Source organism: Bos mutus, chromosome 3, assembly GCF_027580195.1.
Source record: "Bos mutus isolate GX-2022 chromosome 3, NWIPB_WYAK_1.1, whole genome shotgun sequence".
NCBI lineage: Eukaryota > Metazoa > Chordata > Mammalia > Artiodactyla > Bovidae > Bos > Bos mutus.
This window is the reverse complement of record NC_091619.1, coordinates 47,768,720-47,782,195: the sequence shown is the minus strand read 5'-3', so window position 1 is coordinate 47,782,195 and position 13,476 is coordinate 47,768,720. Positions and strand designations below refer to the sequence as shown.

Sequence of the window (13,476 nt, the reverse complement as noted above, 5' to 3'; positions counted from 1 at the left end):
AGATAAAGGCAGTATAAGAACATGAAAAGTAAACAAAAACATAATACCAATATCTTTCATAAACAGAGAAGAAAAAAATATTCAACAAAATATCAGCAAATTGAATCCAGCAATTTATAAAAGGAACAATGTGTCACAAACAAGAGTGGCTTATCCCAAGAATGCAAGGGTGGATCAACACTTAAATATCAATGTTAGTATTATGAAGCAACTCATCATATTAACAGACTGAAGAAGAAAAACTCTATTATCACATCTAGTGATGCAAAAAAACAAAAATCATATGACAAAAACCCAATATTTTTATGACAAAATTCTCAACAATTAGAAAAAACTAGAAATTCTTTAACATGATAAAATGTATCTTCAAAAAATAACAAACCTTACAGGGACTTCTCTGGTGGCCCAGTGGCTAAGACTCTGCATTGCCAATGCAGGGGGCCTGGGTCTGCTCCCTGGTCGGGGAACCATTTCCCACCTGCCGCAACTAAGAGTTCACATGCCACAGCTAAAGATACCTCATGACTGAAGGCATAAGGAGAAGAGGGCGGCAGAAGATGAGATGGTTAGACAGCCTCACTGACTTAATGGACATGAATTTGAACAAACTGTGGGAGACAGTGAAAGACAGGGAAGCCTGGCGTGCTGCAGTCCATGGGGTCACAGTCAGACATGACTTAGCAACTGAACAACACCACACCACAACAAAGACTGAGGATCCCTCATGCTGCAACTAGGACCCTGCGCAGCCAAATAAATTAATTAAAAACAAATATTTTTAAAAACCCTACAGCTATCATGTTTAATGGTGAGAGACTAAGTGCTTTCTTCCTAAGATTAAGACAAAGATGTCTTATCTCACCACTTCTATTCAACAATCAATTTTAATATCTAGCCAGTGTAATAAGAAAAAAAAAAAAGGAACAGAGTTTGGAAAGAAAGAAAACTGTCCCTATTTGCAGAAAATGTGATTTTTTATGTAAGAAAACCCTATGATTCTGCTAAAAAAAAAAGCTCCTAAAAGTAATAAGTGAGTTTAGCATGGTTGCAAAATACAAGATCAAGATATGAAAATAACTCGTATTTTTCAACATTAACAATGAACTTAATTTGAAATTAAATAAGCATGTGTGTATGCATAGATACATATACACATGTACACAAATATCGTGTATGTATTTATTTGTATCAGATTCACAATGAACCCCCCAAATAAATACATACATACATACAGAGGTTTAAATTTAACAAAACATGGGAAAGAAATGTTAAAAACTACAAAGTGCTGATTAAAAGTAACATAGCCCTAAATAAATGAAGACACATACTGTGTTCATGGATTGGAGAACTCTATTTATAGTTAGGATGATACCTACATAGTCAATTCTCCCTAAGCTGAATTTAATGTAATTCCAATTCAAATGTTAGCAAGATTTTTTTTTTGTAGACACAGACACACTGATTCTAACATTTTTATAAATGTTAAAGGATCTTAAATACTCAAAACAATTCTGAAAAGAATAAAATTGGAAGACTTATAGTACCTGATTTTAAGACTTTGCTAGACAATACCAGTAATCAATATAGTAGTGTTCTGACAAAAGGATAGATACATATGTATTATATATCCACAGAACAAGATAAAAAATCTAGAAATAGAACTATAAAAATATGGTCAATTGAGTTTTGACAAAGATGCAAAGGCAATTCAATGGTGATGATTCAATGGTGATGCTACAATGTCTTCAACAAATGGTATCAGAACAAGCAAACAAGTATTAATCACCCTTTTTTATTTTCTGTATTTTATGATGATTTAATATCTTTAAAAACTTGCTGACTGGGGACTTCTATTCCTCTGAATGCTAGCCAATTCTTAGCTGGGGGACACACATGTCTTTTACATGCAACTCCAACCATCTCTAACTCTCACACATCAAGCCAGTATTTTCCCCTGCCCTAAAATCATCCCAGGTCAGGTACCAATTCCTATTCCCTGTTTCAGGCCATCCTTATTCCCCAAAGCCCAAACTAGACAATCCTATATTGCTTATCCTGTCCTACCTAGATTTTCCCTCAGAAACCCCAATAAAGGTTTCATATTTGCCTCTCCTCTCCCTCGTGCTTCTGCTTCACCAATCCTGGTACCTTCTCTCAGGAAATCTAGGTAATTCATTTTTCAATGACACTGACCTCTCCATGCCAACATTCAGTCACCACTATAACATAAAGTTCCATGAGTATAATTTTCACGTAACATCCATATGCAAAAAATGAACTTCAAGTTATACTTCACTTTATAAAAAATTAACTCAAAATCGATCATTTCTCAATATCAAACTATAAATTTTTTATAGAAAACCAAAGAAGTCTTTGAGATCTTGGGTTAGATGAAGCACTCTTAGGTATCATCCAAGAGCATGACTCATAAAGCAGAAATTGTTAAGTAAGATTCCATCAAAATTAAAACTTTTGTTCCCTGACTCTGCTAAAAGAATAAAGAGAAGCTTCAAACTGGTAAACAATATATGCAAGCTCAACAATAAGAAAATATCTCAATCCAAAAGAACAGGCAAAACGGAGATTGCAAACTTACCCTTTAAAAGATGCTCTATATCATAAGTCATTCTCAAAACAAAATCACTACCACTACATACCTAAGAACAGCTAAAATATAAAAACCAACAACTGACAAGTGTTGTGAAGGATGCAGAACAACTGGAACTCTCACACATTGCTAATAACAATGAAAAAACTCTAAAAAACTGTTTGGCAATTTCTTACAAAATTAAACATCTACCATACCACCCAGTAATCTCACTCCTAGGCGTTTACCCCAGAAATGTAAAACTTATATTCACACAAAAACTGTAAATGAATATTCATAGTAACTCTATTCTTTATTACCCCAAACTGCAATTGTCCAAGTAGTGAATGGATAAACACTGTGGTATATTCACACAGTGGAATACTAATCAGCAATACAAAGAAATGAATTATTGATACATGCATAACATTGATGAATCGCAAAAGCATTATGCTGAGTAAAAGAAGCCAGTCTTCAAAACATACATATTATAATTCAATTTATGTGACACTGTGGAAAAGATCAAACTACAGAGATGGAGTACAGATCAATACTTGCCAGGGATAAGGGATAGGTGGAGAGTGTGACTATAAATGGGTACCATGAGGAAATTTTATTGGAGTGATACAATTATTTCGAGTCCTAACTGTGATGGTAGTGATTACAGAAATTTATATATGCTTTAAAATTTGTGAAACGTATGCCAAAAACAAGTGCAGTCATCCCTCAGTATCTAAGAGAACTGTTTCCAGGACCACTCATGGATACCAAAAACCCATGGATGCATAAGTCCTTTATATAAAATGGCACTGTATTTGCATGTAAATTAGGCATAACCTTCTATAGACTTTAAATCATCTCTCGATTATTTATAATACCTAATGCTATGTAAACAGCTATTAAATATAATTAAACGCTATGTAAATAGTTACCAATGCAGACAAATTCAAGTTTTGCTTTTTTGGAAGTTTCTGGAAATCTTTTTTCCCCTGAATACTCTCAAGCCACAGTTGGTTGAATCCACTAATGTAGAACCCGTGAATATGGAAAGTTCACTGTATTTTGCACATAAATTTTTAATAAAAACCATTTTAAAGAGATACATGAATGCCTTGTCTTCAAATAAACCATTGGGTTCAATTTCAATATTTAGTTTTCTCAAATTCTGGAGAACAGATCTCATTGTACTGATAGAAGTTTCAGGGATTAAATCCATTTTGTTAGTCAACCCAAGAAAGAGTGGCTTAGAGGCAATTTCAAACACTCACCCTTCAATTTTAACCAAACAAATCATCAATCCATGGAGAAGAGAATAGATAAAAAGCTCAAATCACATACTAGAATTAAAAACTGAGAGTCAACTTTCAAACTCTGCTGCTGCTGCTAAGTCGCTTCAGTCATGTCCAACTCTGTGCAATCTCACAGACTGCAGCCCACTAGGCTCCCCAATCCCTGGGATTCTCCAGGCAAGAATACCGGAGTGGGCTGCCATTTCCTTTTCCAATTTTCAAACTCTAAACTTTCCTATAATCTCAGAAATTAAATCCTGTAAGAATTGCAACTCATCAAGCATTCTAGAGGTTATACAGTCTGTATATCTACAGATGTACAGACTTTTTCTCTTTAAAATACTGAAGAAATTACTTACAGCTTTAAGGGTAAGATCACACTGGAAAACAAGTTTACGGAGTTGTGTTAAAATTTCTCTTTTGGTATTTTCTAGATCATTTCGTCTTTCTTCAACATTTGTCACACACACTTTGTAGAGTTCATTTGCTTCTTCTACCTTTAGGAGTTATCAGAGAAAAAAGTGATGCTGGTTCACTGAATCTATATTTTAAAATAAATATACTTATTCTAGTAAAGCTCAGTTTAAATGATTGAAATGGCTTATGCATGAAAGTTCTGAAACATTCTATGTTTTAGATAGAATATTCCTAAAGATAAATATTGTTTTGGTCAGCAATTCAAGGACACCTGACTTCTATGAGTAGTTAAGTATAATTTACAATTAGTACATTGTCTATAAAATAAATGTCCATTAATAGACTTTTCTATTTATATTTACCATTTCCTATAATCTTCTTACAGAATTTATCAATTATATTTCATAAATATTAATAATACAAAGCTTCTGCCTAGTCTTGCTAGCAGGTACTAGAATAAGTACACATATACACCCAGTTGCCTAAATGGTGAACCTCCTGAACAATCAAGCAGAAAATATTAAACGATTGACCTAAGATACTTCCTTCACAAATAAACCCCAAAATTCAAAATATAAGCAAAAATCTCTTAGCACAATGGTTCTCAAAGTGTGGATCCCCAGCAGCAACAGCAGCAGCAGTCCTGGGCACTTGTTTGAGATCCAAGTTGTCTGGGGCCAACTCCAGACCTTACTAAATCAGAAATTCTGAGGATACAGCCCAGCAGTTTGTTTTGACAAGCCTTCCAGGTGGTCCTGATGCAGGTTAAAATAAGAGAACTGAAGCCTTAGCAGATTATTGCTAATTCAATAGTAATAAATAACAAAAAAGATGATTACTTTTTGAAGAGCCTCCTCTTCCAGCCTTCGCTTCTTTTCTAGCTGCCTATTGAGATTTTTTACTAATCCACTACTTGAGCTCAGATGTTCTTCTTCTGCACGAAACATGGAAGATTTTGCTTTTTCATATTCATCTTGACGTTGCATACACAACAATTTTGCCTTTTTAAGAGCAGTCTCTGTTTCAAGCTACACAGAATAAAAAGAGTATGAAATACAAAATAAGAAAAATCCTAATGTACAAATCTCTTTAGCATATTCAGCAAGACGGTTATGACTGCATTTTAGATAAACTATAGGATAAGATATGCATCTTTCCAGGGTATATATGCCAACAGATTGCTCATGATTTTTAGATGTTCACAAATAGATGAAACTATTATAATACTAACCATTTTATTTTGCTCCTGCTTCCAAAGTTCTTTTATTTCTTTCCTTTGTTTTTCCATTTCATTTTTCCTCCCAAGTAGAGGCTGCCAAGGGCATTTTAAAACAACAACAACAAACAAAAAAAACAGAAAAGAGAGAAAAAAGCTGTTTTCTAAAGGTACACTGCTGTTTAAAAAAATAAAAAGTATAGTGTATATATAAATTTTTACCTGCACAAATTTGTTGGCTTGGAGAGCTGCAATTGTTTGCTGTAAAAGGTGACTACTCTCTATATCATTAAGAAGGGCATTGGTAAATAAAGACTGCAGTGGCATAAACTCCTAGAATTTAAAATTGAAAAGAAAATTTTCCAATAGAAATGTACTAGAGTTCTAGATAACCCCCCCATTATTTTTCTTCAAAAAAAGAAATTTTTAAGTTTAAATTTTTTTCAGAAAAATGACTATTCATAAGTATGACCATATGAAAAAATACTGAAGAACATTAATAAGTAATTCTTAAACTAGTCAGCAAAATTAGTAGCTAACAAGATAATTAATATTCATATATATAAAAAACTGTAAATTTCCTAGCTTCTTCATAATGAATATCTTTGTAAGTTTAAAAAGATCTTATCTTGTCAATAAAAAGGTTATTTAGCATTCAAGTTCTTTCCTATATTAAGTACAAAATTTTCTGATTTTACATGGTATTATCAGGAGCTGAGTAATCACTTGGCATAGAACCCTAGCAGTTCACTGACCACTTACCTGTAATCCAATGTTAGTTCTAGTTGCCTCTGCCAACTTAACAATATTTCTAGTGGACTCCAATTCTGAAAAGGTCAAAGAAGGCATCAGAAGGTAAGTCCAACTTACTTTTTCTCCTCCATACTCTAGAATTATCTGTAATCCCCCAATTAAAAAGTGATCACAAATACTAGCCTGCATCATGGTATGAAGCTATGATTCTTAATTGAAATTACTCATCAAAATCAACTGGGAAACTTTCAAAATACACTTGCATAGATCTCACCTCTTTAGGGGACTGGGACCTAGGAGTGATTATTATCTGTTTCTAAGGCCTTATTTAGGTGAATCTGATGGGCATCCCATATTAAAGGCAAATAATGTAATAGAAAGAGCACAAGTTTTGGGTAAATTCTGTATTTTGCCAGTTACTAATATGATCTTAGGCAAATCTGCTGACCTTAGGCAAATTCCCTGTCTCATTCACCTCCTCTGTTAAACAGGAATAAGAATTTTGTCTTGCCTACTTCCCAGGGTTTTGGTAAGGATTAAATCAGAAAATGGATGTGAAAGCACTTTGTTAACTGTAAAACACTGGGAAAATATTAGCTATCAAGAAGTTCCTTATATATGTTTCCATTGTCTTCTGATCTGATAGCTAGATTTTATCTGATAGTTGTTTTTTATCTCCTTTAACTATATTAGCTGATTGCATTTCTTTTCGCTCATTAGAGTATAACTTTTTTTAAAGGCAAAGACCACTGTCGTGGTGTCCCCAGATCTAATGATAGGTCCACAGTTCAATGTTCAATAAGTGTATTTATTTTAAGGAGAGCCTTCCCTATTTCAAGAAGAGAAAATGGACAATGATTTTATTTACTACAATGAAAGCACTACTAATGTGAAATCATTATTTACAGTCTGTAGAAAATGAATCACAAAGAATTTAGTTCTTATGTTCCAGAGTTAATCAGATGCCCCAAAGGGCAACTCACCCAAGTTCAGCTTCTTTTCAACCCATGAGACTATGTTCTTGGTATATTTTGACCATGTTTTAGCATATGACAAAGCCAGTTCTACAGAATTAGTGTTTTTTAACAGCATGCTGTCTAATTCTATAGGAGAAAAACTTCCTGAAAATAAAAAAATGTCAAGGTAAGTACACATTAAATATGAGCTCATAACATGAAACCTTTAAAGAAGCATTAAAATCCTAAGATGTTTTTCAATGAAAACTGGTTGAAAAAAATGTGACAAATTCAAAAACAAAGGGTCATGGCTTGAGTTGAAAATAATTTCAAATTACATTTTAAAATCTTAATACATATTTCTATCATTCATCAAGTTACAAACCCTATATAATTGTTGATCAGTCTCTATCATCACACTATCTACTCTAGTAGGTTTTTTTCCCTTAAGTTTTATATGTAAAACTTTACATATTATTCATCTTATGTCTAAAATAAATACTTTCGGTTACTAAGCAAGGAGATTAAGTAATCCAAAACATTTATCAAAAGTAACTGCAAAATGTCTGATTAAAGTTTTAAGTACCTCAAGCATTACCTTTTTCATTGGATGAGTCCACTGATTCCACAGAAACGCTTTCAAAAGACTTTAAAAAAGGAAGAAAGCAAATTTAAGATTACAGCAGAAGATAACAGATCTTTGCTTCAAAATTTTTCACTCTAACTTGTTACTCTGAGATAATTCCTACTAAAGAATTTCAAGCATTTAGAACTCAAAGAGCCTGAGAAGCCTGTTTAAATGCCAGAACATTTAATAAGAACTATATAGCTTTTTACAACAGCAGTTCTCAAGGTCCAAAATGAATAAACCTCTTTGTTTACTAACAGCATTAATGAATCCATTCAAAATTTTAAATCCTAAAGATCTCAAAAATATTAGTCAGCAAGTTTTGGAAGCAATCTAAATAGACTTCTATCTAAACAGAAGACAAAGACACTCTCAGCCATCCTTTACCATTTTATTATATGATAAGCATGTTGTGCAAAGTCCTTTGGACAGCTTAGTGTGGAATTTTCTATGATGATGGAAATGTTCCACAGCTGCACTGTCCAATAAGGTAGCTACTAGCTACCTTTGAAAAGTGGCATTTGAAAAGTGGCTAATGTAAATGAGAATTAAAATTTTAATTTAATGCACTGCATGTGACATGCAGCTACCTTAATAGACAGTGCAGGAAAATGTTATCTACCAAAATTGTGAGAGCTGATTATTCAATGTAAAAGGAATCATGTAAAACCTACATTTGAAGTCAAGCTCTATCACTTAGTAGTTATACGACACTGAGCTACATATTTATACTCACTTAAGTTTTCTTGCCCCTTCATAAAATGAGGATAAGAACACCACTTCATAAGTCTATTTTAAAGATTAAGATGATGTAGGTTTGGGGCTTCCTTGGTGGCTCAGTGGTAAATAATCCACCTGCCAATGCAGAAGACATGGGTTCGATTCCTAATCCAGGAGGATCCCACACGCCATGTGGAACAAATAAGCCTGTGTACCACAGCTACTGTAGCCTGCATGCCCTAGAGCCTGTGCTCTGAAGTAAGAGAAGCCAATGCAATGAGACACTCACGCACAGCAACATGGGCCACAACAGGAGCACATGAATAGGACATATGATTCACACCTAAAATTTAAATTGTTTAGATCCCTGTTACACTGATAGAGTGTTTTATTACACTTCCTAAATTAGCAGCAAGCTTGAAACATATAATTGAGGAAAAATCATAAATAACAGCATAATATTTTAAAGATCTAGAAATACTTCATAATTCTGATATGGTTTCTACACTGTCCTCCAGTCATCAAATGGATGACTTCAGAATGTCACATTTTTTTTTCTAAATACTGTAGTACATATAACAAATGGCCTTTAAGTAGTCATTCACATTTTGTATTATTTAAGAAAGACCTGTAGTTCTTATGTTATTTTGACATAATAACAAGTACTTGACACATTTCCAAATATGTGTTGAAATCCTTTTGGATCTGAATTCCAATACTTTTTGGAAATCCTTAACAGGAAATGATCAACATATGTCCCTAATGCAGTCTGTTTAAATATCTTGCATTTGGTGAAAAAATATTACTCAAATGAAAATATTACTACTACAATTACTATAAATCTTTAAAGCAATATTCTGAGTACATTCCTAATGTTTTATTATTTTATAGGTGTTTTTCTTCAACTAGGAATCAGAACTCTAATTCTCTGACATACTTATAAGGATGCTCTTAGGGAGAATTAAGACCTACAGTTTTGTTAATTAGGTGTTTCATGGTAACAAACAAACTATAGAGCATGTGAAAAGATTAACACCTTCTTCACTTCTTGTATCATTTTTCTAAGTTCCCACCAGTCTTCAAGACCTGCGGCACCATCAGGAAGGAAAAACGGCTAAGAACTACCGATTAAAATTTTGGATCATACGACATATAGATTCATTACATAAGACACTATAAAATTATCAGATATGTTCTTTTAAAATGATAGTTCCATTTAAAAAGTACAACTAAATTTCCAGCCCCAAAACTGGCCATAAATTATCATACTTCAAATGAACCGAGCTATTTTTCTCGCTACACTAAAAAACTATCAAAGACTAATGCTGAGATTAAGATTAAGATATTATTAAAACAGGAAGTTAAAAATATTAAAGTCTTTGCTTTCATACAAACTTGGCCTACCTTACTTTCCTGAGAAACAGGCAGTCGCAATAATGAATCATTGCCTACATCTCCCATAAGGAAGTTTGTCAAGCTATCCAGGGGAAGTTTAAAAAAAAAGAAATAGAAATTAAAAACACAAAGACAAAACACAAGTCATTACATTGCTGTGTCACAAGCTGTACATTCAACATGTCATCTAGATTAAAAGAGCCTTAGATATAAACTCCTAAGAATCTATCCACATAAACTAAGTGGTCACTCACAAATGGATGCTGCTTCTGAACGGCTATGCCGCTGCTGCTGCTGCTAAGTCGCTTTAGTGGTGTCCAACTCTGTGCAACCCCATAGACGGCAGCCCACCAGGCTCCCCAGTCCCTGGGATTCTCCAGGCAAGAACACTGGAGTGGGTTGCCATTTCCTTCTCCAGTGCATGAAAGTGAAAAGTGAAAGTGAAGTCGCTCAGTTATGTTCGACTCTTCGTGACCCCATGGACTGCAGCTCACCAGGCTCCTCCGTCCATGGGATTTTCCAGGCAAGAGTGCTGGAGTGGGGTGCCATTGCCTTCTCTGTCTGAATGGCTATAAACACCTCCAAATACAGCAATAAAGCAACATAGGATATAGCTTTTCCAAAGCTGTGATAATATTTTATGTTGGTTAATACTTTACTTTGCTTTACATACTGAATTATCATGACACATACTCTCATTGAGACTTAGGCCCTAAATTCTTGAAATGACAGTCCTCTACTTACATATTTCCAAAGGTAAAGGCCAAGGTTTCAATAGAAGAAAACACTTCTCTGAAGAGATCATTTTTGTTTTCTTCATTTACTTCTGTGAAGTTCACAGCTGAGGGAAAAGGGATTACAATAAATGAGGGGGAAAATAAACTAGATTTATACAAAAAAATTTAATCCCATAGAAATCCACCATTACTTTCTAGAAGCATTAGAAAATTCAGAAACTAAAAAACCTAATACACAAAATAATATGATGTTCAAGTCCTTCATTAAAGAAATCACACAAAAGAATCACCTTGCATAAAAGTAGCTGGCATTCCAAACTGACTCCTCCACACACACTGCATTATTTGGCACATCCAAAAAGTGACTCAATGTGAAATCAATCGATCTTGAGTCATAGAGACCACGTTACATCAGCCCTCTCTCAGTTAAGAGAGCTCTGTGCTATTTTCTCTTGCTTATTGCTTCATGGCATTTTTAAAGAACAATTAAATGCACTGTGGCCCACCTAAGTCAATATGAAGTACATTTTCCACTACAAATAACCAATATCTAAAGTCATATATACATCTAACGTAGCATAAAACCTATACATGAAGCATATCATATTAACAACACCCAATACTTAAAAAACTTTTAATTCCTAATTTCTGCCTTTTTAAAGCCTTATTTCTTGTAAGGTCCTTAGGCGCTGAGGTCCATTTAAATTGATACATAGCTGTCTTTTACCATCGTGATTTTTTAACATTTTGCATTTTGTTAAAGAAACTTATGAAATATAATTGGAAAAAGTTTCTTATTATAACTTTATCTTTACACACCTTTGTTAAAAGCCCAGATACAGTTTACAGAGACAAAAAAACGTGAGGGTTGAATAAATTGTTCCAAGCATCACGTTCTACTCAGACTGAGTTTAAGGAGCAACTGGCTCCTTGTATCCCACCCTCCCTAGGATCCCTGCCAATAACTGGAAGAAGAGAAACCAAGTGGAGAGGAAGCTATACTTTGTTTTAAAACGGAGTTGTTCTTAAGCTTGGTTGTACATCAGACTTACTTTAGGAGCTTTAAAAACAAAATCTGAGGCCCACCACCCAAGATTCAGATTTTAAAAGCCTGAAGCACAGATACTTGTTCAAAATTTCTCCCAGGTGAATCTAATGTGCAATAAGAATTGAAAATGCTTTCTAGAAAGCCAGGATTCCTAAGAAGGGATGAATTAAAACCTCAAACCTGGAAGCCTCAGGAAATTACAACCAAAATTTTATAGATACGAGGGGCTAAGGTCCACAACTTTCATCATATTCCTCTAAATATTCCTGATACAAAGATGAAGAAAAACTTAAGAACCACCACAAATAATTTTTTAAATATCTCAAAATTTAGGTTGTAGCTTATATAACCTAGACAGCTGAAAGAAATCCATACAAAATATATGAAACAACAGTTTTCAAGACACTAGCTATCAAGCAACAAAGAACAAGAATCCTAACATACAAGAAACAAACGTGGTAAGCTCTACAACTGTCCTAAACTTACTGTCTCATAACACACACAGATTTCTGAGCAAAGGAAACTAACAGAGATAAAGAAGGCCATTTTATAATGATGGAGTCAGTTCATCAGGAGGACATAATTTTATACATTTATGTACCTAATTAACAGCTTCAAAATGTATGAAACAAAAACTAACAGAATTGAAATGAGAAATAGACAAATTCACAACTATAGTCAGAAATTTCAAAAATCCTATCTCAGTAATTGACAGAACCCGTAGACAGAAAATCAGTAGAGGATATGAAAGCCTTCAACCATACTATCAGCCACATGGATGAGACGGACATTTAAGGAACCTCTACCCAATGACAGCAAAACACACATTCTTTTCAAGCATACATTGTAAATTTATGAAGATGGACTATATTATGGGCCATAAAACCAGTCTCTGGGTTTAAAAGGATTCAAGTCAAGCAAAATATGTTCTGTGGCTAGATGGGATTAAACAATAAAAATCTCTGTAAAAATCCTCAAATATTAGGAAACTAACACACTTCTAAATAACCCCATGGATCAAAGAAGAAAAAGGGAAATTAGATTAGAAAGTATTTTGAACACAATGAAAATACACTGTATCAATCTTGGTGCACATGGGGGCAAAGAGGTGCAAAATGGAGGGATTACCAAGGGGCATGCATCACCTGGACTGTGATGGTTTCACAAGAGTATGAATATCAAAATTGATCAGATTGTACCCTTAATTTAAATATGTGCAGTTTATTATAAGTCAATTATACCTCAATAATGCTGTCTTAAAAACTGCACTAAAAAGTAGACTTCAAACATAATTTAAAATGGAATACCAGAAAAAAATGTAAAGCCTACTTCTATTTCCTAATTTTAACATGTTAGACTTTAAAGAAAAGAAAAAAAATGCTTTATAACACTTGGCAGAATTCTGTAATTGTCCTTCCTTTCCTATAAATATATTTTTCAAAGCACTAAACAGGACTGGGGAACTTCAAAAAATAATTGTAAGTAGTGAAAAGACAATTATTTGAACCATCTTCAGTCCTTAACTTCATCCCTACTCAAATGAGGTTATAGCCATCTATTGTAAATTCCTCTTACTGCCTTTGCCTCCACTTCAAAACAGCTCTATATCTCTAATATCCTTTCACTTCTTTTGCTCCTGCCCAGGGTTTCAAAGAATAATCTTCAGCTCCTTTCCAATAATAAGTCTTCCCATTCCCTCCTGCATTCTCCAAAACCCTGTACCACCACCG

At 33.9% G+C, this 13,476-nt stretch overlaps 1 protein-coding gene across 4 annotated transcripts in view; it reads right to left on the bottom strand.

The window, feature by feature from the left end:
* ARHGAP29 (Rho GTPase activating protein 29) overlaps positions 1-13,476 on the bottom strand; it is an 82,525-nt gene that overhangs the window by 28,952 nt on the left and 40,097 nt on the right. For all 4 annotated transcript variants that reach the window (XM_070367647.1, XM_070367651.1, XM_070367649.1 and 1 more), the window contains 9 exons: positions 10,706-10,802; positions 9,971-10,043; positions 7,817-7,865; positions 7,246-7,383; positions 6,272-6,336; positions 5,732-5,842; positions 5,525-5,605; positions 5,133-5,321; positions 4,236-4,373 (listed from right to left, as the gene is read on the bottom strand). In XM_070367647.1, coding sequence (XP_070223748.1) covers positions 4,236-4,373; positions 5,133-5,321; positions 5,525-5,605; positions 5,732-5,842; positions 6,272-6,336; positions 7,246-7,383; positions 7,817-7,865; positions 9,971-10,043; positions 10,706-10,802 — 941 coding nt within the window. The remainder of the gene's footprint in view (positions 1-4,235; positions 4,374-5,132; positions 5,322-5,524; positions 5,606-5,731; positions 5,843-6,271; positions 6,337-7,245; positions 7,384-7,816; positions 7,866-9,970; positions 10,044-10,705; positions 10,803-13,476) is intronic.